General features: G+C 42.1%; 2 protein-coding genes across 3 annotated transcripts in view; one reads left to right on the plus strand and one right to left on the minus strand.

The window, feature by feature from the left end:
• Positions 1 to 50: 50 nt before the first annotated feature.
• On the plus strand, positions 51 to 12430 carry KBTBD2 (kelch repeat and BTB domain containing 2). 2 transcript variants are annotated; one of them, XM_052692655.1, is made up of 4 exons: positions 51 to 183; positions 6506 to 7008; positions 9119 to 9284; positions 9707 to 12430. In XM_052692655.1, exons 2-4 carry the CDS (start codon positions 6839 to 6841, stop codon positions 11252 to 11254), a joined length of 1884 nt encoding a protein of 627 aa, XP_052548615.1. In that variant the 5' UTR covers positions 51 to 183; positions 6506 to 6838; the 3' UTR covers positions 11255 to 12430. The 2 variants fall into 2 exon arrangements, with proteins under 2 accessions (XP_052548615.1, XP_052548616.1); XM_052692656.1 differs by lacking the exon at positions 51 to 183 and adding an exon at positions 586 to 2008.
• Positions 12431 to 17699: 5269 nt separating this feature from the next.
• Positions 17700 to 25986, minus strand: part of AVL9 (AVL9 cell migration associated) — a 34776-nt gene continuing 26489 nt past the window's right edge. Inside the window, exons 11-16 of the mRNA XM_052692654.1 lie at positions 23640 to 23774; positions 22624 to 22843; positions 21137 to 21254; positions 20177 to 20230; positions 19312 to 19400; positions 17700 to 18708 (exon numbers count right to left, since the gene is read on the minus strand). Coding sequence (XP_052548614.1) covers positions 18614 to 18708; positions 19312 to 19400; positions 20177 to 20230; positions 21137 to 21254; positions 22624 to 22843; positions 23640 to 23774 — 711 coding nt within the window. The 3' untranslated portion in view covers positions 17700 to 18613. The remainder of the gene's footprint in view (positions 18709 to 19311; positions 19401 to 20176; positions 20231 to 21136; positions 21255 to 22623; positions 22844 to 23639; positions 23775 to 25986) is intronic.

The following is a 25986-nucleotide window of genomic DNA, read 5'->3' on the forward strand; positions in this document are numbered from 1 at the left end:
GGCCGCCGAGCGGCGGTGATGCTGTGGGGCTGAGCGGCGGGCGGCGGAGGGCAGCGCGCCTGCGCGCCGGGTGGCCGCCGCCTCCGCAGCCCGGGCGAGACCGGATCCTCCGCCCCCGCTTCCCCGGCCCGCTGGCCGCCCGCGCTCGGGACGCCGAGGCGGATGAGGACGCGGCCGTCGGAGGTTTGTCCGGCGGGACGGCGGTATCCGAGCCGCTTCCCGTCTCCCAGGGGCCGGGCGGGGGGGGGGGGAAGGAACCGTTGGAAGCGGGAGGCCCGCGCGGCGGCCTGGCTCTCCCCGAGCCTGGGCGCGGCTCCCCGCCGACCCTCGGCCGCTCCCGGCCGGCGCTGCGGCCGTGGAGCCCGGGCGCGGAGGCGAGGTGGGGCCGGGCGGGGAGGCGGCCGGCGGCCGCCCGTAGGGCCGCTCGCGGTGCGGCGGCACGGAGCGCCCCGCTGGCGGGGATGCTTCGTTCCTGGGTGCCGCCGAGGGAAGAGCGGCTGTGGGGCTCCTCGGTGGAGGCCGCGTTCGGGGCTTCGCTGCCCGCAGAGCTGCTCGGAAGGGCGGACGGCGCTGGCGTTCCCGAGCCCGGTGCCCATCCGCCTCGGCCCGCGCTCCGCACACGTACGGTGTCAGCACCTGCCGTGACCGCGGCTGCGCTCCGGCTGTCTGTGCTTGGATCTGAAGGAGGTGAACGGGTGTCGGTGAAGTTTTACGGGCTAAATAGGGACCGAGTAGAGACTGTAAAAGAGCTGCGGAATCAGCCATCTGCGCGCCTCAGATTTTCCAGCGTTTGTTGTGACGAGCAGGGTAGCTATCTGCTGCTTCTGGAGCGACTTCTAACCGTGATGTAGGAACGGCTTTGCGTTGTGGTTGGCATCTGCGGCCTTAAGAGCTTTCCATGCGAAGCTAAGGCTTGGCTTTGTGGTTGTAGCAGAGCTGTAAGATTGTGCTCTAGTGTGAGCCCAGCGAGGGCTGTGTCCACGTGAGTTCTCTGAAGATGTGCGTTAGAAAACCTTCAGGTATGTCATCAACTCAGAACTCTTATCAAAAGCTGAACTTGGGGGAGCAGGTAGTTCTTAACGTTTGATATTTCAGAGTACTCAGGTGTGTAGAACTTGACTGAGATTACGGATGTTGCACATCTTTCCGAGTTATTTTTGCGTGTGGAGTAAAAGGGGCCAGTTATACACAGTGCTGTGCAACCAGCGCCGTACAGAAACAGAGCAGAGCTGAGAATAGGATGTTGCTGCTTAGTTGTTTTGATTGAACTTTGGATGTGGTTGTAGTTCGGTTCCTTTTATAACACGGATTTTTGATATTGGTCATGTGACTGTGAAACAGGCCATGATCCCAAAATGTCTCGTCCTTAATTCAGTAACAGTTGCGTGTTGAGAATAAACTTCACATGGCTAAACAAGTATCCGTTTTATGTCTCTAGCCTTTCAGGAAGTAATTCGTGGTTAGTTGAACTGCATTTGTTAGTAGAGTTAATATCTTAACGTACAAATGCTTGAGTTTGCAGTTAAGTAATTGCTGGGATATGGTGACGTTCAGGGAATGATGTACTTAGCTGTTTGGAGTTTCAGTTCTTCAGAAAAACATACCAGAGTTCAAAGGGGAGAAAAAGAAACGAGATGTCAACACACTTCCATACCCTGATGGTACATGGCTGGCCTTGCTGGAGGCACCTTGGCCCCCTTATTTTCAAAGGTTAATTCTCTGAGGGAGGCCAGGTCTTTCCACGAAACAGAAATGCCCTTGGGGATGGAAACTACCTGCGCTCAACACGGAAGCCCAGTTGCCAAGTGAAGCTGCTGGTTTATCTCATGTTAATTTTATTTCTGAGCAGGTATTTCCTTTAGTGCGCGACTTCCTTTAGGAGCAGAAAAACAGGAAAGAAACTGATGCTGAGGAGTGCATTGTGACCAAACGTGTTCTTAGCGTGGTGTCTGGCACTTCCAGGCTCTAGCTTCTCTCCAGTTCCAGACAGCTCACCTGCCTTGAACTTGTGAGTTGCTTCCCTGTGGTAATGTATGGAAAACAGTGCAAGCTTCCAAGTGGGCAGCAGTTTTTGGGATTAATAACACAGTAAGAATAAATCAGTCCTTTGTTTTTGTGAGATTTCACGTTCTTGACTTACTAGAATCTTCTTGGTGTCCTCAGGTTTCTGGACAACAGTGCTTTCAAAGATAACTTTGATAGCTTTAGAAAAGAGGAAAACATCTTGCCTCATCAATTACCTATTTCATTTTCGCTGCCAAGGATGCAAACTTGATACATTACTCAGGAATCCAGAGCTTCCAACGCCTCTTTTTCTTCCCTTTCTATCTTTGAGATCAGTTGGCTAGATGTATTGATTTAAATAATTGATTTTAATCATTTTTAGTACTTGTATTCCCTTTCGCCATTAGTTGGGATAATCATCTTGAAAACACATTGCTTTGTAACTCAGTGTACTGCTAATCCTAACCCAGTGTAGGTGCTTTGATACATAGTGCTTCCCTTGCTCACCCTGCACAATTGAGTGCTTGTATAGTTTGGCGTACGGTTGTGCAGTCCTTAATTCTGACATTTCATTAGGTTAAAAATAGTGAATGACTCACTTCATTAGACAGGTTTTTACTTGTGATTTGTATGAAGCTGCACTTAGATGGGAATTGGAATTTGATGGAAAGTCCACAAATAGAGTGTTTAAATCTTTTTATTACTTAAATCTAAGTCAAGTAAGTTGGCTGTCCAGGAAAGTAAGGTGAAGTACGTGTAAGGGCAAAGTAGGTATATAGATAATTTGGAGAAAATAGAGCCTTTTTTTTTTTAAGGAAGATTTAGTTAAGTAAATTTAATTGAAAAATATTGTATCTAGATATCTCATCTTCCTGCTAGTGAAGCTGGAAATTAGTATTTTTTCCTACAATACAAATTGAACCGTAGGACAGCATTTGTACAGTGTGTAGTGCAGGATGTGTCTGTTCATTAATCTTTGTCTGACCTCAGAAGAGAAACAGATTCCAGGAAAGCGATTAATAGCTTGTCCCATAACTCATTAACATCTGATGACTAACTCTTCAAATGGCCCAGCTCAGATGTGAAGTACGTGAGCAAGTGTGAAAGCCACCTCATCACAATTGCTGCAGCAAAAAGAGTAATTACTTTCACCCTCTTACCTGTCTGTTGCTCCATGGTTCTGTCCATCCTGACAGGGACTTGCTCTGGCTCTCTGGCTGACAGTGCTGCACTTTGCAGTCTGTACTGCAGCAGCCTTCCAGAAGCCGCCCGCTGTCCTGCTTTAGCCAGCTCACTTCTGAGGATTTACCAGCACAAAACGGTCACGTTGCTGAATTGAGGGGACCTTCTATTCTGCCATCTTCGCTTCAGGGCAGTATGCCAACTGTAAATCTTTGCATCTGTAAGTCAGGAGTGCCTATCTGTGTGGCTGCTAGAACCACAGGACGGTAGCTGTGCAGACATCCTGTCACGCTGATAACATCAGTGTCACCATTTTTCAGTTAGCTGTGATTTATGAGCTGTGTGCCAACCAAGCTCAGTGCTGTGGCAGTAGGCTGGGACCTGGGAGGATGGAGCCTCTTACAAGTTTTCCTTTGGATGTGCTGATTCTTATTGCAGTGTCTCAGTTTCTTAACCTTTGAAGTGAATTCATCTCTCAAAACCATCTTGAACTCTTCAGATCTAGGTAGTCTGGGGTGTTTTGAACAAATTCACTTCACTTGAGCAAATGAATACTGAAGTACTGATCACTTTAGAATAGAGATTCAGAGTAAGGATATGGAGATTTTAAACTGGAAGAGGGTTGATCTAGACTAGATAATAGGAAGAAATTCTTTACTGTGAGGTGGTCAGATGGAACAGGCTGCTTGGAGAGGCTGTGGATGCCCACTCACTGGAGGTGCTCGAGGCCAGGCTGGATGGAGCTGTGAGCAGCCTGCTGTAGAACCTATAGCAGAGGGTTGGAACTAAATGATCTTAAAGGTCCCTTCCAACCCAAACTATTCTGTGATTGTTTAGACCCTGGGTGAGTTGCTTTCCTGAGAGTTTGATACGGTTCCTCTAGGAGGGAGTGGGATATGACCTTGTGCCACACACAGACGTTTGTTCTTTAGCCAATGGTTATCTCTAGCAGCAAGAACTCAGCATGGACGGGGAAAATGAAGTATGTATTGTGTTTTATGAACAGAAGCCCCAGTGCACATCATGGGAGAGAGTGCTGGATCAGCTGGAAACTAGAGTCCAGCTTTGTGAATTTACAGTCTAAAGGTGATTCAGGTCACATACGTGTTCTGCAACGAGACTCCTGGCATCTCCTCAATCTTCTCTGCCACTGAGGGTCATGCTCAAATGTTCTAGCTATTTATAGTAATTAATTTCACAGTTTCATCTGGTCTTCTGTTGAACAGGTCTGCTTTTTTAGTCATAACTGTCAGCCACGTTGCCAAAAATGTATTTACACTGGGTGGTGTACATCAGTTTGTTCATGGGATCCGAGGATGGGTTCTGCTATATGATGACTGAAACAGCTCGCATTGAAGTTGTGTTCTTTCCCTTGCTTGTCCTGGAGGTTTGTTATTGAAAATCACATCAGAACAGGAAGCTTTTGGAGCTGACTTTCTTTGAGTAAAGCCCAGCAGTACTGATGTTCTGCCTGAGCACAGCTTAATGCCCCAGCCTGTACTGTGAGACTTTACTCCTAAGCCAGGAAAAACAATGCTGCAGAGACCCCGGATCCCAGCAGGGCCCTGTGCTATTTATTTCTGTGGGCCTGACACGCTTAGGAAGTCCGTGTGCCTCTGTAGCCACTTAAAGTTCAGTGCAGAATCTGTCAATGGATTAGGTTGCACGTTTAGCTGTTATCAGATAGCCAGGGTAGTGGGCAGCAGCGTACAGATGGAGTGCTTGGGAACTCGGGGAAAAGAAGCCACGACTTGAGGCAAAAAGTCATTGCTTCAGATAAGCAAATTCCGTGATGCGCATCTGCTTCAGTGACCTCAGTGTTTAACTGCACTTGCAAATTTAGGATGTGAAGTAAAGCATTCATGGTGATATCAGTTATTTCATCAGAAAGTAATTGCTCCTTCCTCTTCCTCCAAATATTAACCCCCTTTTCTACTTTTTAACAATTAACTGGTTTCATTGGAACAAACAGTGAATATTGGTTTTCGTTATTTTGACTTTTCTGGTTAAATAACAGGGATACCTAAAAGTTAGAGATTCTTGTTTGTGTACATTTGCTAAGGGGAGGAGAAAAAAAGATCTACATTAAGTTTGTGGTAATTGAAGTGGCTTTAATTACCTGTCAGACTGCTGCTGTTGAGTGGTGTTACAGGTTGAAACAGCAGATCTCTGGTATGGCTGGCAGGTATTCATCTTACACTAAATCTCAGCATTTGGATGGAAGTTGAAATGTGCCATTTCAAGTAAATGTATTTCATGTGTTGTTCATGAACTGCCATGGAAGTGATGGCATTAGATAAGTTGTTCCTCAGTTTGGGAATGTAGAACAGTGCAGCATTAAATGAATGTGGAGATATACATGTGATAGATAGGTACTCTGGGGTCCTTTATGGTAATATTTTACTGTCACAACTCTCCCATCCTAATTGCATGTCTGTGTTCAGGTGGAAGGTAAAAGGAGGGGAAAAAAAAAAAATCAACCTCTTTTAAAGAGAAACAGAAATGTTCAAACAGGAAAGCAGACCTTGGTAGCCTCTGGTCGTTACTCTTACAGCTACACCTTTTTGTGACCTCTGCTATTCCTGCATCCCTTTGCTCCCATTCTCTCCTTGTTTTTCTTTCCTCTTGCTCGCAGTGTCACACGTACCTGCTTGTTTGGAAGTTGTGCAGGAGAAAAAAATAAGTGGAACATAAATGCATGAAGCCCTTCTGCACAGGGGTGATTAATCAAATAAACACTGGGAACATGCTTGTTAGGTTTTTAAATCCTTAGCTTTGTTTCTTGTTGTTCTGTGGTAGAATGTCAGAGGTGGAAAAGGAAACCGGTGGATTTTGGTGCTGAGAGTTCAGTTGGGAAGCGATGGGATGCTGAAGAAATGGTGTTTGTATTCTTAGCAGGCCTGGGGCCAATAAGCTCTGAGTAGACACAAATGTACCAACACACAGAACAGCCGCATCTCTCACTGCAGGGAAAGCAGCTGCCTTAGCTGTGCTCCAAGGGAACACGCAGGCAGAGCTGGTGGGAAAACCAGGTGATTCCTGCCAGAGGATTACTCTTCCTGAGCCTCGTTTTAGTTCTGTAGCCTTAAAAGCTGTGCTGACAAAAGAAAGTATCTTAATTTATGGGTTGAGATCTTGAGAATTCATATACAAGCTCTCCTGCTTTTCTCTGTTTTTTTTGTTGTTTTTCTTTGTTTTCATGCAAGCAATATGCACAAACTAGAAATCAGTCTGTTAGACAGTTAGTTTTAATGGGTAGCTATAAAAAGGAAATGGAAAAGTGCTTGTGTGTAAATCAGTTTTATTTTCCTGCTTTCAGTCCCTCAAGTGCAGCCACTGATCACGAGATGTTACCACAGAACCTACCTCAGCCTTCGCTTTTGCCGATTCGTTTCCCGCATCGTTATCAATCTCTCCAGGAGCCCTGCAGACACTCTTGAAAGTCTCTGGACGTATTGTGCCATCGTCAAAGAATGATGACCTAACGTAGGTCAAAGTCTGGAGCATTGATCCAGCTGGCAAAGATAACGCTGCCTTTTTGTTTGATCGGTATCACTTCTGAACTGACTTCAGAAACGCTCAGCTGGCCTTTATCTGGCAAAAAGATCTTCACTTTTCTCTCTGGTCCTGGAAATATTAATGGAATACAGTCATGTCTACCCAGGACGAGAAGCAGATAAATAGCGAATATGCTGTGTCCTTGCTGGAGCAGTTAAAGTTCTTTTATGAACAGCAGTTGCTAACTGACATAGTATTGATTGTGGAGGGTACGGAATTTCCCTGCCATAAGATGGTTCTTGCAACATGCAGCTCATACTTCAGGTAAGTATTCAAATCAGGGCTCCTTAATTGAAGAGAATCTGAGGTATCTGCTTCTGTGTGTAGTTGAGGTTAACTGAGTCACAAATAATGTGTTGCAGAATGTTTTGGAGTGAGGTGAGAAAGTTAAATATATATATATATATTACATCAGAAGAGTAACATACATTTTCCAGCATCTTGTGACTTATTTTGGAGTTTTCGACAGGAGGTGTGAAAGGAAAATCACATCTGCAATGGTAGTATTCTTCAGGGAGTTGATTTCAATCTTAACGAACTTCTTACTCTTCATACTTAACCATGTTGTTCCCCAAGATGAGGTGCCTACAGGTCGTTGAGACTTGGCTGTGGAAGTGTCATTGCCATGTTCATCTCTGTTTTCTCAGCAGAAGTCTGCTGTAAGGAGGGAGTGCTGTGCAAGCTCGTGCCTTCCTTTTCTAAATCATCCGTTTGTTTTTTTTCCCCTCTGCTCAGCGGTGAAGCCTGAGAGTCATGCAGTAGTGTAGCTTTTAATTTGGGAAGCTATTCCAGGATTAATTATTCTCACAAATTTTTGTCCCAGCTATTGTTTGTGTTCATTTTTCTTCATTTCAGATGAATCTGATACAGTTTTTAGCAGCAAGTATTTTGTAATCACTAGATAATGATTATTGCTGTTGGCCTTCTGCAGATGACACAGTTCCAACTGTCTATAAAATCACAGCCACTGGAAGAGTGGCCAGACTTAGTGTGGGTGGCTCTAATCATAAGGTTGGAAAGCTGTCACGAGTCCATGCAGTGTGAAGCATTAGAATGTGCAGTCAGATCTCTTATTCATACGTGTTTTTATTATTTATGGAATGAGGTTTTGGCGCTGGTTGAAAGAAGCATTGAGCTCGTGGTTTTGTCATATTCTGTTTTTTTTTCCTCTGCTTTGGTTTACAAAAAGATGTTTAGTTCCTAAATTTAGCCTTCTTATGAAAAATTGATAGTCCTGAAAGAGGCTGCGGGGAGAGGGGGAAGAGCCGAAAGGCATCTCTTAGTGATCCAGCCATCCTGTAAGCAGCAAGCTTACCTTCCAGCTTTGTGCTCGAGCACTGCTACGACTGCACAGCTTGGGCACGTGCTGCTTGGCTGTGTGTAGGCGTGCTCTGCAGCCAGGTTCTGTAACAGCTGCCCCCTTAGTTTCTATGATGAGCAGTCTCTTTGGTGTTCTTTAAGCGTCTTGCTTAGCTTTAAAAAGCTGCCTGGCAAGTTGAGATGCTCACGTGGCCAGTGGTTCCACCTAAAACACAAGGTTGCCCAAGTTAAGGAGCTTAGAAGAGGACAGAGATTGAGTTGGGGCAGGAGGAGGGCAGTGGGTGCTGCCTTTGTGCCAGGTGCTGCTGAAATGGCTTTGCCTGGGGAGTGCATCTCCATGCTGCCTTCACCTCTGCAGCTGCAGGCAGAGTACAGGGTGCACCACTGTTCCTTCAGACTCCTCTCAGATCTGGTTTCCTTACCAGTTCAAAATATAGAGAAACTGAAGCTGAGTTTATCATATAACTATTAATAATTGCCTTTCTGCTTTTTGGGAAGGTGCAATAGAGATTCTTTAAGGATCTTTTTTTCCTGCCCTTGGTTCATTTTTTGTCTACAATCTTGAATTTACTGTACAGTGTGAACGGTACATAAAAGCTTCACAGAGTGCTGATGCTTGCTCCTTTCTCTGACTTTCTCATCCTCTCAGAGGAGCACACTTTTGGTACAGCTTACATTTATGCAATGGGCTGAGCTGTTTCTTTTCATTTTAGAATCTAAAATCACTTCTTATCTTTAAGCAGCACATGCTGGAGTGTGTTTCTTCCTTCTTTTCAGTTAACGGAGAAAGCTTGCAATTCATTAGTTCTCTGCCTATTGACACAGATTAGTTTGCATATATAGATAGATAGATATGAAATAATTCTACAGAAGGCACTGATGGTATTTTTCAAATGTGCAGTACGAGTGCTTTAATACTGGATGGTAGCCCAAGGAAAAATCTGTAAACAGGCAACCAAAAAAACCTGTTTACCTTTTAGAGTGTAATCACTGAAGACTTACGAAGTGACTGTTTACTGATGGTTCTTGTCTTAATGTGTGTGTTCTTCTTCAGAGCTATGTTCATGAGTGGGCTAAGTGAAAGCAAACAAACACACGTGCACCTGAGGAATGTGGATGCAGCCACTTTACAAATTATAATAACGTACGCATACACGGGTAACTTGGCAATAAGTGACAGCACAGTAGAACAGCTGTATGAAACTGCCTGCTTCTTACAGGTAGGAGTGCTTTACTTTGTGTGAAGTAACTGCTTTGATTTCGGAACTGTTTCTTCTTTGACTTGTTAGGTTTTAGAAGCTTCAGAATACTCTTGTTCAATTTACTTAGTATAGATAGACAGCAGTTGCCTGCCAGATACGTTTCATGTACTCATCCCTCCTTGCTTTATTGGCCCTCTGGAGGGTGGCAGCGGAACAGCGTGCAACACTTGGGTAATTACTTTCTCAAACAGCCATCGTAATGTAACGTACAAAATCTGCATGAAACCATTGAGTCACTGCTGTGTTTTTGTGTATATTATGTTATTCCAGGCCTAAGCTCTGCTGTTTAGCCCAAAACACAAATACTTTCGCCTGCTGATGGAAAGAGAAAGAACAAACTGTCTGTGGCAATACTGAATTCTTTTCTTTTTGCATTACAGGTAGATGATGTGTTACAACGGTGCAGAGAGTACTTAATCAAAAAGATCAATGCAGAGAATTGTGTGCGCCTGTTAAGTTTTGCCGATCTCTTCAGCTGTGAAGAGTTAAAGCAGAGCGCTAAGAGAATGGTGGAGCACAAGTTCACAGCTGTGTACCACCAGGAGGCTTTCATGCAGCTGTCACACGATCTGCTGATCGATATTTTGAGCAGTGACAACTTGAACGTGGAAAAGGAGGAGACGGTTCGTGAAGCCGCTATGCTGTGGCTGGAGTACAACACGGAATCACGGTCGCAGTATTTGTCCTCTGTTCTTAGCCAAATCCGAATCGATGCACTTTCAGAAGTAACACAGAGAGCCTGGTTTCAAGGCTTACCGCCCAATGATAAGTCTGTGGTGGTACAAGGACTGTACAAATCTATGCCCAAGTTTTTCAAGCCCAGGCTTGGTATGACAAAAGAGGAGATGATGATATTCATTGAAGCTGCTGCTGAAAATCCCGGTAGTCTTTATTCTTCTGTCTGTTACAGCCCACAGGCAGAGAAAGTTTACAAGCTCTGCAATCCTCCTGCTGACTTGCATAAGGTTGGAACACTTGTAACTCCCGATAATGACATCTATATAGCAGGGGGGCAAGTTCCTCTGAAAAACGCGAAAACCAATCACAGTAAAAGCAGCAAGCTCCAGGCTGCCTTCAGAACTGTGAATTGCTTTTACTGGTTTGATGCACAGCAAAACACTTGGTTTCCAAAGACACCGATGCTCTTTGTTCGTATCAAGCCGTCCCTGGTCTGCTGTGAAGGATACATCTATGCAATTGGAGGCGACAGCGTCGGCGGAGAGCTCAACAGGAGAACGGTCGAAAGATATGACACAGAAAAGGACGAGTGGACCATGGTGAGCCCGCTGCCCTGCGCGTGGCAGTGGAGCACGGCGGTAGCAGTTCACAACTGCATTTACGTCATGGCACACAACTTGATGTACTGTTACTTTCCCAGGTCAGATGCCTGGGTAGAAATGGCTATGCGACAAACAAGCAGATGTTTTGCTTCAGCTGCCGCTTTTGGCGATAAAATATTCTACATCGGAGGACTCCACATCGCCAGCAACTCTGGCATAAGGCTCCCAAGCAGTACTGTGGACGGGTCTTCCGTAACTGTGGAGATCTACGACGTGAATAAAAACGAATGGAGAATGGCGGCTAATATCCCTGCCAAGCGCTATTCTGACCCGTGCGTGAGAGCCGTTGTCATCTCCAACTCCTTGTGTGTCTTCATACGAGAAACCCACATGAACGAGAGAGCGAGGTATGCCACCTATCAGTACGACCTGGAACTCGATCGCTGGTTTCTAAGGCAGCACATATCGGAACGCGTGCTGTGGGACTTGGGCAAGGACTTCCGGTGCACTGTAGGAAAGCTGTATCCATCTTGCCTCGAAGAGTCCCCCTGGAAACCTCCAACGTATCTCTTCTCACCAGATGGAGCGGATGAATTTGATCTGGATGGGGAGATGGTTACTTTACCACCTGTACAGCTCCAGAATTAAACTGCGCGACCCATTCAGTGTATGGTTACCTTGAAATAAATGATTGTGAGAAGTCTGGGAAGAAGAATGTCCAATCGGTCCTTCTTGAGTTGTATTTTTATGCCCTACCAAATACTTGCAGCAGTTCAGTATGAATTGATGAAATAAGCTGGTATGCTTCCATAATCTGAAATAATATTATCTGATAATTGAGAAACATGTATGTATATCATGATCTTAGTCATCTGACTTGTCTAAAGAATTAATTTCTAGTTCTGTAAAGCCTGTTTCAGGAAAACTAGCTTCAGAAAAAAAAAAAAAAAGTATTTACTGTTTCTAGGATGATATCACAACTCTTCTGAAAGTACCTTGCAGTTATATTTGAACTACTTCTGGGTGTTCTAATCAAGTGCTAGTTATATAATTGTTGGTGTGGCCTAATTAAGGGACTGTGCTGCACTTAATACTAGTATCCATGTTGGTATAGTAATGCCATTTAAAAACAAACAAAAACAAATCCCATGGATCTACCTGCAGTAGGAAGGGTAGATCTTCCATTGTATTGTAATGTGCAGGGCAAGATGACTGCAGGTTCAGTCAAGCTGTACTATTAGGTGCATGTACTCTATTTTCACAAACTTATACCTGTCTGTTTAGAATACAGGTCTTCCAAGCAGCTGGTAGTTTACCAGGTGTGGACTTAAGTTGCTGGGCTTGCAATAGGAATTGTCAGCCCTCATAGTGCGGGTCTCTGTGGAGCTTTAATCCGTGAATGCCTCCACGTTCTGTATTACAGTAACATTGGCTCATGTATATTACTTCCTGCTGCTGATGTATTTTTCCATTGTAAAACAAAGTTTTAGTGTGGATTAACCAGGTCTTTATTTTCTGTTAATTTAATAACAAGCATTACTGTAGTGTGATTGTGTATAGATATCCCTTAGCTATCAGGTTTTTTACTTCGGGGGGACGGGGGGAAGCAACCAGTTCAGGAATATCCTGTACTCTGCGTGCAGGAGAGCAGATGACTCGTGCTGCTCCGGCATTAATCCCAGGAACCACTAGCAGTAGCGGGGCACCGCCAGCCTAACATGAACACAGGTGCTTCATGACAAACCTTACTAGCATGTTCAGTTGCATCATGTTCTGGCACTGTATTTTGAATGACATTAATTTATTAAAAAAGACTGAATCCAACCGAGTTTGGGTGTGCTTTCTGCTTGAAGTTGACACGGTTACGCCCTCTCCCTCACCCTCAAACAGTATCTCTTAATTTATTGAAAGCTATTTCAGATAGTTAAGCTACGGAAAACTTGGACCTGTGTACCTAATTTCCAGCATTACACAGAACTTGAAACTTCCACTAAGACTTCTGTAAAGTGACACATCTCCAGTCATGGTGTTTTGTGGAATGTAAGGATTTACAGGACAAGTAATGCTGGCTAGTGAAGAGAAAGAGGCAAACTACTAACTTTAAGGAAGGTGACAAATTAGATGTTGGCATTTACTGCTTCATCAGCTCTTCTGCTGCCTGAATTGCTTAGGCAAGAAGGGAGGAGCGACTTGTGCTCCCGCTGGTAGCGCGTTACTGTTACCTGGAGCACCAGTTACAAGTTGGTCCAATGGTGCACAAATGAGAACAGTGTTGCTGATTTGTAATGTTTGGAGAACCACAGACCTCTGGCAAAAATGGTGGAGGTATCTTGTTCACTGCAGCCTGACCGGAATGCTTCATTCTGGGGATCGTCCTCGCAGTAGCCTGCTTCATCGAGGGCTACTACAGCAGCCTTAGGCTCAAGACATGCTTTAATTTCAAGTGTAGATGATCTGCAGCTAGGGAAGGAGCACGGCAGGTGCGTTCTGTTAAATGGGAACTTTCAATTCAAGTTTAAGATCTCATGCATGATCTCTTGCCCTAAAAAAGTGTGGTAGGTTCAAACAGTGCACTGAATTGCACTCTGCTTCATGGGACCAGCTAAAGACATCTTCTGAAATGCAGAGGGACTTCCTGCTAGTCTGCATTTTGTACTCCTTAGAACAAGTTTGGTGTAAGCCTGTGTGGTAGCTTATTTAAAATTAATAATGCAGTACTTAAGGACAAGACTAGTCAGGTGTCAGTGCTGTGACTTGGTCAGACGTGCTTACTGTCAGCTCACTTATACCACTAGATGCTGCAGTCAGTATTTGACCACAGACAAAAGCAGCTGGCAAATGCGAATCTCTAGTCTGAATTGTTCCTTTTCATTATTAGAGGAGGAAACTGCAGGCAAAGCCTTGTCACACGCCTGGAAATGGTCGCCAGTGGTCGAATTCGACTGCAGTGGGAACAAAGACAGCGGCTGAAAAAATGCAGCTCTCATTTTATAAATAGAGCAGTGATGATTAAAGCCTTCAAAGAGTCCTAAAACAGTATCTCACTACAAAGCTTCAACCTAATGCTAGCCTACTCAACCTCTACTTGACTACAAGGTACATTTACATACAAGTTCTAATGATTCCTTATGTCCTCAAGCTGTCCTATATTTGCAAAAAGTTTGCTTTTTTTTTTCTGATAGAAATACCTTTAAGTCCTATGTAATTTCAATTCCCTGTACCTGAAATAATAAAAGAACACTCTACCAACACTTTTAGTGCATCCACTTATTTTTACAGTTGTTTAACTGCGTGCCTAATTGAAAGCTTAATTTTTGTTCTAAGGGGAATAGTCAAAATTAGGGCAGCCAATTGTGTCAAACTGTACAGAGAACATTAGAGGGGTAAGTTAACTTTCATGAGCAATTACTGGTAATTTTTTTAAAGAAGCTCTACAGCTCTGCCTGGTACTTCACATTATTTCCCCTTTCATATGCTCCATATTTGTTACCACATCACTTCTGCAGCACTGATCAAGAACTTGTAAAGCAAGGCAGAGCTTACAGCCTGGAGGAAAACAGCAGCCTGAATAAAATCCAGGGAGGCAGTTCACAGAAAATCTGTGCATCTTCGCACACCTCCAAGTTCAGGTATGGAAGAGGCTGATAAAGCCAGGAACTTGGATGTGGAAGGAAAGAGGAAATTTTTCACACAGCCTGGTCTGCTGGTTGGTGACCCTGCACACAGCAGGGGGCTGAAACCAGATGATCGTTGTGCTGCTTTGCAACCCAGGCCACTCTATGATCCTATGATAAAGATGGGGTGGGCACAAGGGTAACGAATCTGTAATGAACTACTGTCAGTAATGAAGGATCTGAGTGAAGTAACAACAATTGTACTTTCTATCAAACGCCCACAGTCAGACCACTTGGAATCCCAGCAGCAATAAAGAGCTCAACAAAACAGCTAAACTTAACACTGCTGCAGCCAAGATGAAGCCATCTCTGTGCCATGTCATACACATGGATCACATCACTTTGGGAATAACAATCATACTAAATCCACCACCACGCTGGCACTGACAGAAGTGACCCATCTCCCAGTTTGAGAGTCCTACTGGTACGTGCAGTGTTTGACAAGGAACAGGACAAGAACAGAAACATCACAGAGCTAAAGCTCTATGCCTACTTTTTTTTCAAGCTCTCTCTCTTCTACTACAATAATTAAGGACAAAAAACAGAGTGAAGGAATTCCTTCTGTCTTTCATCCTATCACATAACCATTACATATTTCTGCTTTTTATGAATTCTCTACTTCTATGTTACTCTTCTTGTTAAAAAGCTAAACAAAGTACAACTGTGCTGCAGAAAGATGATGTGAATTTAGTATGTTTGAACAACTACTTGCATACGAGTATTTAAAAAAAAATAAATAAAATTCAACAGTTTTTCCAACAGAAACTTTATCTAATCCACATCTGAATGTTACTCAGATTCAATTAGTTTCTTCCAACTGGAAGCAGTAACTTGCCAAATCATGCTTACCTTGGTGCAGCTGCAGCGACTGCAGCAGTTTTAAAATCAATCTTTATGAATAGGCTGCTATTGTAGAGAGAGAAAAGTGCAGCAATTATTGGCTCTGCATCACAACTAGATCTCAGCACCCCAGTGAACCACGCACCATCTTGAAGCTAAATCTTTGAGGCTAAATAGTTGAGAACATCACAGCCCTACCTGAAGCTCTGACTGCTGCACAAGATGCCTGTGACCTACTGAAGACTTTAAGCCACCATCAGTTTAAACAGAAGACAAGTCTCAAATGGATCGACAGTGCATCACAAGCAGCTACCGACATCAAAATTGGTGTGTTCTGCTGGGACTACCTCCTCAAAGCACAGCTTTTTGAGCAGACACAGCTTTAAATAGGCTGGATGTATTTTATTTTCAAGCAGCACGAGAAAATTCAAATCCATTGCTTCTATTTTTCAATGATCAAGTAACAGTTTCTATGTTTAAAAACTGCATTCACACCTTCACTTTTACAATGAAATACTGCCACTTTAGTTTCGCTGCTTTGCAATAATTTCTATGGACATAAGAAGCTCGTTTAGACAAAATACTAAATTTCATTACAAAGGTGCTTAAAACAGACATACAAACAAATCAGTGGACTAGAAGAGTGATCTGAAAATGATAACTGATTGTTACATTTGAAGGAAGTGCTGCCAGATGTACTCAAGAATGAAGGCTATGACATGGAAATGATGAAAAACAGTGAACACTTTGGCCAAACGAAATACTAGGTCAGCAATACTTAGTCTAGTGGACCTGGGGGGATTTGTTCTATGCATACTCAGTAGGCAGTTCCCCAAATACTGCTAAGCTACAGGTTGATGCCTTTGTCAGAAAGCTGAGGAAAGTGTGACACTTTCTTATCTGGAGGTGAGTTCATGCTGTACATTAACAATCAGAAATACCTCTGCAATGTACGTTGTGGCTGAGCTGTAACAATACCTTCACAGTTGACTCTCATTAGAGGTGCTATTGCCAATTCATTTAGAGCTCTCTATTTCTTGCTATGCAGCAACAGATGTCAAGAGCCTTTGAAATAGAAATTGACTGCAGAAATCCTTTTGAATAAGTAATAATGCTTTAAAACAGGGGAAGAAAAGAGCTTGCATTCACTCTGGATTTATGTAAAGAGATTACAAATATGAAATTAAGAAGAAGACTACATCAACTGAGATGAAAGTCAGTGGCTGCTATCCCTCCTCCCAGACCAAAAGTACATTTAAACAAGTGTCAAAGAGCAAACATACCTATTAATGAAGACAACTTATTACAAAGATCACTTCATCTCCACCCACTGCTGAGTTTAAATCGTCATTCAACTTGCTAGCAGGAAGTTTATTCTTAAGAACATTGAAGATAAACACAAGTTTCTTAATCCAACCTTGTGTTGAGAAACAAGAAAGGAAAATGCTCTTAACCTGGTGGTATTTTTGGCTCCACAACAGAGACAGCCAGAATGGGGGGGGAAAAGATCACAAAAGCAAGCCATTATTTTCTTACCTGCATGCTGAATCAGAAAGCTCTACAATCATCACCAATAACTGCACCTTTACTCTTATGTCAGCACAGGTCTTCCTACAGGTATTTCATAATCTTTAAAAAGATATGAATGTCTATTACAGAGTCGTGGAGTAGGACATTAACGAGCATCAGAAGTTTTAGAAGACAGACACATACATATTGAGTTCAGGAGCAATAAAGTTCTGTAGGTGTATTTCACTTGTATTTCAGAAGCAGTAGATTCAGAAGAGCTTTAGGGGCATTTTTTGCCCATCTCCTATGAAGTTACTCAAACCAGCCATACACTTTCAGGTTTTCTATGGTTGTCTTACATATTTAGCTTAATAAACCCTTTAAAACAGATCTTCTGTTTTCAAATTGCTAACTGAACCAATAACACTGAAAATTACACTGTTGGACAGTAACTATGAGATCCAGCTGTGTTTTTCCACTAGCTTCTGAAGTGCACCTGAAGAAAATAGAACCTGTTAAATTACATTAGAACCGTCTGATTTATCTCACGTACAGCTATTTTATTTGAGGAATGTATGAAATAACCACGACTCGAAACCTTGGCCCCAGAAAAAAGCATGGCAGAACACAAAGATACCAATAAGGGAATAAACTAAGAGCGTTCCAATACAGAGAAGCTGGAATACCTGATAATGCAACACAGAAAACGGTACCCTGTGGGGATGCTAGAAGGAACAGCACATGCATTGCAACTGACAGCAAATAATCTGTTTCAGGAGCATGAAACGTACAGTGTGGAACATGTTTACGTACAGAAGCCACTGCCTGCACTTTCCATACAAGGTACAGCATTATGTCACTTCTCTTCATACAAACTATTATATTCCTTCATGCCAGCATAAGAACTGAACTGTTTCAGTTGCTCCCCAATTCTGGTGTTACTTTCCTTACGAAAAAAGGAGTTATCCAAACAGAACGTTCCCTGAGTAGGCAAAGAAAAAATCTGTAGAGCCAATCTTCATTTGGAAGAGTCTTCGTAACTTCACTGGCAAAAAAAATACGCAGCCTGCTACTGTGCTAGCTTAGGTAATTTTAATACTCAGTATTCATATACATAATAATTACATTGATGGTGTAATTATATCCTAACAGAGCAAGACCTCAGAAAACTGTCTATGATTCAATCTTAATTTTGGAGTATTGTGTTGTAATACTTTTCATGAAGAGATCTCTCCAACTGGAATCCTGTTCATGCCCTGGGGTAAAACACTGCCAAAACATTCCCTGTTACAAAGGCCCACTGTGTAATACCAAGAAAAGAGCAATTTCGCAATCGTTACACAGACTTGCAGACACAAAGAGAGCTAGAGAGATGAATGCAGAAGACTGCGCGTGGCTACAGATGAGAAAGGAGAAACACTCAAACGTCAGCCACAGTCTTCTTCTGCACCCTGCTGATTCTGGTCTGCAGGTGGAAGCAGCAAAGCAATACCTGGCTTTGAGCCGTTCCTGGGCTTCCACCCATCTCTGCTGCTGACATGCTCTCTAACCCAACCTGGAAGATGAATCAGTAGTCACACTCTGCTTATTTCTAAGAAGATTCACAACCATTTGGCTACTTGGATCGAAAAATATAACTACTTTACATAAATATCTCCAACATCCAAGAAAATGTACAAATCTAAAGTCAAACACGCTTGGCTTGCAGCAAGCCTTGTTTGTTAATGTCTCTATAAAGGCTCAGATTTGAAGTAGTCATCTTAAATACAACTTATATCCAGCAAATGCCGTCTCATCGTATGGGGGCACTCACCATTCTATATTTCTAGTGAAACTGAATAACATTCCACATCTTGAAAGCAACACATGCCTTGTTTTGGTCCCAGATAGGTAGTATTCACTCCTACTTTTTGAAGCAGTCCTTTTACAGCTCAGAGAAACCATTGCACCTGAAATATTCAGCAGCACTGGGCAAAGCCATCACTTAGTCCCCAAGGCTTTGGCTTGACTGTGTAAAAGTGGAAAACCATGATGACATGGCTGATTTTGCACTTGTGAAGGCTCCTCCAACCGACTGACCTGCATTACAGAACAAAAAAATAACAGTGTAATTTTACTAAGCTTCTTAAAAAGTACTACCAGTAAAAAAAAAAAAAAAAGAATTCAAATCATTTGCTACCCGATTTGGAATTTCTAGAATTCAAAACTCAAGCTTGAAGAATGTGTCAGAAAACATTCAAAGAACTTGAACGCAGAAGCTCAGTGGAAATGGACCATGCTGTCCCTCTCCTTGGAAGGCTGCTGAAAAGAGTTCCTTGCCAGAGCACACAGTAGCAAAAAAAACAAAAAAGAAGAGCAGCAAGACTTTTACAGGATGAAAAAACAAGCTGAGCAACTTTTGGCAAAGCAACCACAGAACAACTGTAGGACTTTTCAACTGGTGATCTTCCATTCTCTTGCACTGGAAAATGACAATGTGAGCAAGGTGCTCCTGTTTAAGTTCACTGTTACACAACACACAGGGCCTCAAATCAGAGCAACATTTCGAGGGGTAAAGTTGCTGTTTTGCATGAATGTTATAAAGTACTCTTGGATTAAAATAAAATGTAACGAGGATATAAGATGCTTCCTCAACAGAAGGTGCTGCTTAGATCCAAAAGCGGTTTAAAATAAATTTCTTACCTACAGCTTTTCCTGTTTGCACAACATTTCGGCTGGTGGACACCATCACATTTCCAATCTTCTTCCCACGTTCACTGTTCTGCACAGAACTAAACAGGAGAGATACTGACGACTGTCAGCCAACTGACCAATGGACTCCAGGTGTAAATAAAGACTTATTTTGAACACCTATCCACACTCAGATCTCCATAGCGCGTGCAAATGAGTAAATCAAGCCCATAATTCTTGTATAGGTTTTATGCATCTTATCTGCTAAGATCGGTTTGGCAAGACTGTCTGAGGAAGAAGAGATACTGCCAGCAACAGGGACCAAAACATCCAGCTGTTTGTGTTTACAGAACACGCTGATGTATTTCCTCAACGTTTACCAAAACCAGATCTGCAAAGGTTTTGCAAAGTTTCAGCCACATCTAGAAGCTTTAAACAAAGCAGTGTTACTCGATGGTCGTTATTCTTTTTTCCAAATAGAGTTTACTTTGTATCTTGCTCTAACATAGAATTTTTGATCAAGTTTAATTCATATTCCTGTTCAAAATGCAAAAGAATAAAAGACACTTCCTTAACTTGGAAAGGATAAACCCAAAAGCAAATCAATTCCACTGCATGAGTGCGATGACTTGAAAATAAAATTTACTCATTTTAAACAGCAACATTCAAGTCCACACTTCAGGCCTATAAACCCATTTATGTAAAGCTTAACAACTTCACCACATGTGATTTTTATGCAGGAGAACTTTGTACGCATTTTTGTGTACATGGCCAACTTGAACCATTATTTTGTTTCAGCCATTACTGCAGCACTGTGCTGTTACTAATATTTGCCTGCACATTTTAAAAAGTACATATCAGACTACGATATACTTACTGTGACAATCTTAGTTTAACGTCTGACACAGAGTATTGTCCCTGGAATGGATGGCTACAAGAGGAGGAAAAAGCCAAGAAAACATTATTTTTTCTATCATAAATCCATACTGCAACTCCTAGTTATGTTTGTCCCTGTGGCTTACAGAAACCAATCCCTGATAGGCAGGGTACTGTACCACTTTACAGAAGGCTGGGCAGTACTGATTGTTCAGTCTTAGCTTTCTTACAATCCATGTGTAAGCTGCCTCCTGTTTTCACAGCAGGTATTAATAACCTTTTCACACTAAGGCAGACACTTCTTCCAATTAAGACGAAGAATGCAAAAAGGAAAAGAATCTCTTAGGCAGACCAAAAAAGCCTTGCAGGTCTGAAGAATAACAACTTCCTTCAGACTACATCAGCTGGCAAAGCGAGAATGAAAGCTAACAAAACTCCCTGCACTACACATAAATGCATGCTAAACAAAACATGCATAGCCTACAAGTCTGGCTTCATCTAATCTTGGAGTGGAAATACAGACAAAACAACCAAAATAATGGAATAGGATAATAGAATATGCAACATAAATTAGCCAGCTTCCCTCCATCCCCATCAGTGACAACCCCATGCATTCCCTTGTAAACCTGGAAGTAACTCATGAGAAGCAGAATCGCCTGAGGACAGTGACAAATTCTCTACAGCTGGGGACAGCCAGCAATTAACATTAATAAGTTTCACTTCTCCTGACTCTGAATATAGTTTTCTTCATACAATTGTACCCCAGAATTAAAGCAAGGCCCTGAAAAGTAGAAACCTTCAATTTCTGTACTCACAGAACCTTTACTGCAGAGTCACAAAGCCCTCAGGGCTCTGTAACAGGAACAAGCAGGACACTGGTTCTACAGAACACCGTGTGCCCAACTACTCTTCACAGGAGCATTTCATATGAAATGCTAAAACAATCCCCACAGTTTCTCACCTGGAGTGTACTTCTGCAAGAGCTGGATGCTTGTTGCTATTCCATACTCTGTAGTTGTGAGTATTTTTCCAGGCTGCTACAAAGGCTGTTCCAAAGTCTGACAAAGTCTTGTCATTGTCTAAGGAATTAAAGATGTTTACTTGTAGCAATTCGTTATGGATGCAATAGAAGAAAAACTGTATTTCTGCAGAAAAGCTAAGATTTTCCAGACTCTCATCCAATCATACTTTGCTCTGCAAAATGCCCCTTCAAAATGTTTACTTTTTCTTTATTATTACTTTTTATTAGTAGTAGTAGTAGTAGTAGTAGTATTATTATTAAGTCTCTCAAAGTCGCTCAAACAAAACAAGAAATCAAAAAAAAAAAAAGAAAAAAGAAACCCCATCTTTTTCTCCCTTTAATTAATTTACAAAGCTCTCAATGAGCTCAGCTGGAGAGGATTAAAAAAGGATCCCCCTCATAGGAACTGACCTGCATTAGTTTTGATGAGATAGAATTTGGTTTGCTGTACTGTGTTAACACTCGTCCCAATTGAGTAAACTTCAAATTCACTCCAAAACAGCAACGCAAGCTACTGTGGAATAAACTTATCACAACATCCCCTCCATCCCCTTTATGGGAAATTATGGGAAAACACTTTAGAGCCAGAGTAGTAGAATTTCAGGAAAATTCCACCATTCCATTATCAACCACATGACCATCTTACAACACTGACATTGACAAAGAACTTGGCATCTTCAAAACTTTAAATTCAAGTTCTCAACCCCATGGTTTCTTAGAAATACCATAGAACAGGAACTGAGTTACTGAATTGGTGTTAAGGGAGAGCAGTCATGAAGAGGATGAAGTTAACAGATCTAGTGCTAGGCAAGCTTCCACAAATAAGCCACTGATTATTTTAGTTACGTTCATGCATGAAAGGCTGGAACATACAGAATCCCCTCTGAGTTGAGCTCCAGAGAACAAAAGCTGATAAAACCTCAAGCTGACATTTTCAGCTTAAGCGAATCCCTACTCAAGAGCACAGCAGCAGCAGGAAAGAGATGGGACAGCCTAGCAAAACCTCCTGAAAACAGCCACTTCATGCCTCCTTGAATCCAATTAGTTCCCCAAACTGACTGAAGTCTGTAGGATATCTAAGTTTGTAAAAAGCCTTATCCTACATATAGCAGGGGGGTTGAAACTAGATGATCAATGTGGTCCTTTTAAACCCAGGCCGTTACACGATTCTACTGATAGGGAAAGCTTAACTAAAATCAATAAGGAGATAGTCAAAGAAAAAGTAGGTCTGTAAGGCTGTGAAGAATTAGTAATAATCTTGTCAAGGAACAACAAAGAGAGTCAAGGACAACTGAAAAAAAAAAACCAGCCTAAAAGTGTAACTTTAGACAGAGGGATTGTCAATGACAGGCTACATGAAACAAAAAAGGGCAAACACTTTTTAAACCCACCCTCATCTCAGGCCCTGGACAAGGCAATTGTTCTACCTGGTTGCAGCACAGAAGCGAGCAGTGCATGAAGATAAGCACTGAACTGAGCCCTGATCCACTCATCTCCTCCTTCCCATCCGGTGCCGTCAAGGAAAACATCATCTCTGTTCTCAGTCACGTGCTTCACCAAGTAATCTGCAAATCTGAGGTCAGCTGTTGTAGGGTTCAGGATCTTACGAAGCTCTGGATCGTGGATTTGTACATGAGCATCTTCTATCTGTTTGAAATTATTCCAAGGGTAAAAGTTTACCTAAACAGAACTGCTTACATGCACAGTATACTGAGAACCTACCTAAATCTAAACCCAGCAGTTTCAACAAATATAGAAAAGAAACAAGTGACCAATGGAATTCTGAATGAACAGTTGTCAGTGTCAGATACTGCTTTAGTTCAACCTGAAACTGATAATCTTCCTGGTAGATAGCAAAGCCTGCTCATTTGACAAGATTTAGAAGAGAAGTTTGGTGCTCACACGTGTTTTCTTAGAGGCTCACTGATTTGCATTTCAATTTATTAAGTTGATTATCAACATGTAGCTATTCAGGATATCAAATTTTGATAATATAGTTGTATTCACTTAGTAGAGCAGACACAGTGCTTTCTTAGATACTGTTTGCCCTGTTGATTAAATCAAGCCAAAGTCAACATTAATATGCTGCATTCTCAACTGTTCCTTAACTGCAGGCACTGATTTTTGAATACTTACTACAAAGCCATGAGAAAAAACCACGACACGAGAGGTAGAACTACACCAGTGACAAAATAAATGTTTTAAACAAATAATCTGCAAATTCAAATACAATACCTAACATCAAGACAGACACATGACTTTTGCACAGGAAAGGTTATGTCCTACCCTGATACAAATGGAACAAGCTTCAGAATTTAAGAATTTATTCACAGAGAAGCAATTCAAAATTTGGGCATGAAATCATACACTCAAAATGCAACCCTTTTTTTTTTTCCCTCCCCTTCTTCCTGTGTTCAAGAAGCTTGAATACAAAGAGTCATACTTCCACAATTGCATCGCTCAGATGTTTCTGCTGACGGAACAGGATATTGGTGGCTCCGGCAACAAAGCCGCGGACTGTCACATCTGACAGAAGATGATGCTGCTGCAGTGCCATGTATGGCAAGCAAAGGTATCCCTAAAGCAACAGAGACATTTAGAGGATTAATACACAGACAAACTTCTTTTTTTTTTGGTTCATATTCAGATTTTTTTCCCCTAATAAAAGCCGCCACACTGAACCCAGTACAGACAACTCAGGCTGCTATAATTTCACTACATCACATCCTCAAAGCAAAGCAACCAGATTCCACACTTGGTGAGTTTTCCAAGAGGTTGTACTGCCTTCAAGTCTCAGGATTGAAACCACAATACAGTGCGAATTGAATGGAATCAAGTGTGTTTACAAGTGAACAAATTAAGCAACATAAATTGATGATGAGGTCTCAGGTTAGTTAAGAGATGGGAACTCAGACAGAGTGGAGACAGAGATTCATCCCTCTGCTTGCATACCATGATGTCTTTTGATGTGTCTCAGGTCTACAGTGTCAGAGAATTAGAAACACACACAACTGCTATCCGCATTTGGAGGATGGAAATCTCCCAGCAGTCAGTTTTTGATGGGCACACGCATGCCTGCTTTAAAAGAACAGGATAGAAAGCAATGCACCGTGCTCTTCTACTACTCCATGCTTATGTAAATCTCGTATTCCACACTCCAATTTAATAGATGTTAAAAAAAGCAACCCAAAACACTTACTAAGAAGAGTGACATGGCTCTGAGGTAAGTAAACCAGAGATCTTGTGAAGCAGCTGTAGGTATTTAGAAGGAGAATTATAATACAGGAGGAGCAAAACCATGAAGTTGAGCACTCAAGTCTAATTCCAGCTGTCCAGCTGCAGATGGCATAGAGGGGGTTATTCACTACTAGTAACCCAGATGAACTCCCAGTATACTGGACAGAATTAAAAGGCACATGTACTTCATCACACAGTAACTGGGAACATACGGTCGAAAGGAGCACAGCTACACTCTTGTTATACTGGATGCAAGGATTGCTTTCTAGATGACAACCATCTGAAAGCAAACTGTGCGTGTTGAAAAAAAAACAAACAGTGTTTTGAGATGGAATCACCAACCTAAAATGTATTTATTTTTTTTTTTAGAAAATACAGCTTAATAAGCAAGCAAAGGAAGCTAGTGCTTTTCAGCAGTTGCTACTTGAATTAGAAATCATTCACCATTTAAAGGATCAAGGGTCAGTTCCCAAATTCACATTCTTGTACAACTCTAACAATGTTTCAGTGAACACGTTCAAACAAAAAAACAACAGTGAAAGTTAAATGGGTTTTAGACCTTACAGAGGTGCTACTAAGGAAGCAAGCACCACAACCTATGTTTCTCTGTGCTGCGGTGCACTTGGATCCATCACTGCACCATCTCACAAAATTTCTGCCTTTTCACATCTGTCAGATTTGTTAGTCTTTCCACTGCATGGCACAAACGTGTTCAGAGAGCTCTAAAAGATTCCAACTTCCAGCAAGCAGTTAAACTACAACTTATGATCAGATTTTTCTGGTAGGTTTGAGATGTAGAACCATTTCTGTTTTGATTACATCAGATGAACTCAGATGACAAGTGCCTATGTGGAACAGGAGGTAAACAAAAAATGCCAGCTTCCTTCAAATTGTTAGCTTTTCCATTTTATGAGCTTAGTAGCAAACTAAGTTTGCTCCCATAGGACCTCCTATCAGTCACTTGCTTCTTACTTTCAATCTAGTATTTTCAATAGAACTAAAACTAAACACAAATTACAGGCTGTTCTGTTGCTTAGATCAGATCATGAAGACAAATACCAGACTGTAGTTCTGTGCTGAAAACCCTTCTCTAACAGTGACTTGAGGCAATATAGGGAAAATAACGTTTGAGTTGCTCAGTTTGGCTTCTGTTTGTGCTGTTACCAGTGAAAGGTATTCCAAGAAGCTCAAGTGCCATTATTAAACAAAACATTCTGCAAGAAAATGCAAATAAACATCTCCAAAGGAAGAAATGCCTCTGTAACCTCATCAGCTTGAGGAGATATATCTCAATCATCTGCTTAAACAGCATATTAAAAAGAAAACAAAAAAAATATATATACCATCTCTCTTACTAACAAAGCTACCCTTAAAGGGGAGGCACTTTTTCCCATTTGAGACAGAAAACCATTCCCAGTAGATGAACTGCTTGTTAACTAACAATGCCCATCAGAGCCCATAAGGAAACTCTGGAATACCTGGAGGTCAGTTAGGCATTTTTCAGCGAAAGCTTGAAGCTCAGCAGTTCAGCACTGTGCACAGGGAAGAGCCAT

Source organism: Tympanuchus pallidicinctus, unplaced genomic scaffold (genome assembly GCF_026119805.1).
Source record: "Tympanuchus pallidicinctus isolate F22 unplaced genomic scaffold, pur_lepc_1.0 scaffold3, whole genome shotgun sequence".
NCBI classification, from domain to species: domain Eukaryota; kingdom Metazoa; phylum Chordata; class Aves; order Galliformes; family Phasianidae; genus Tympanuchus; species Tympanuchus pallidicinctus.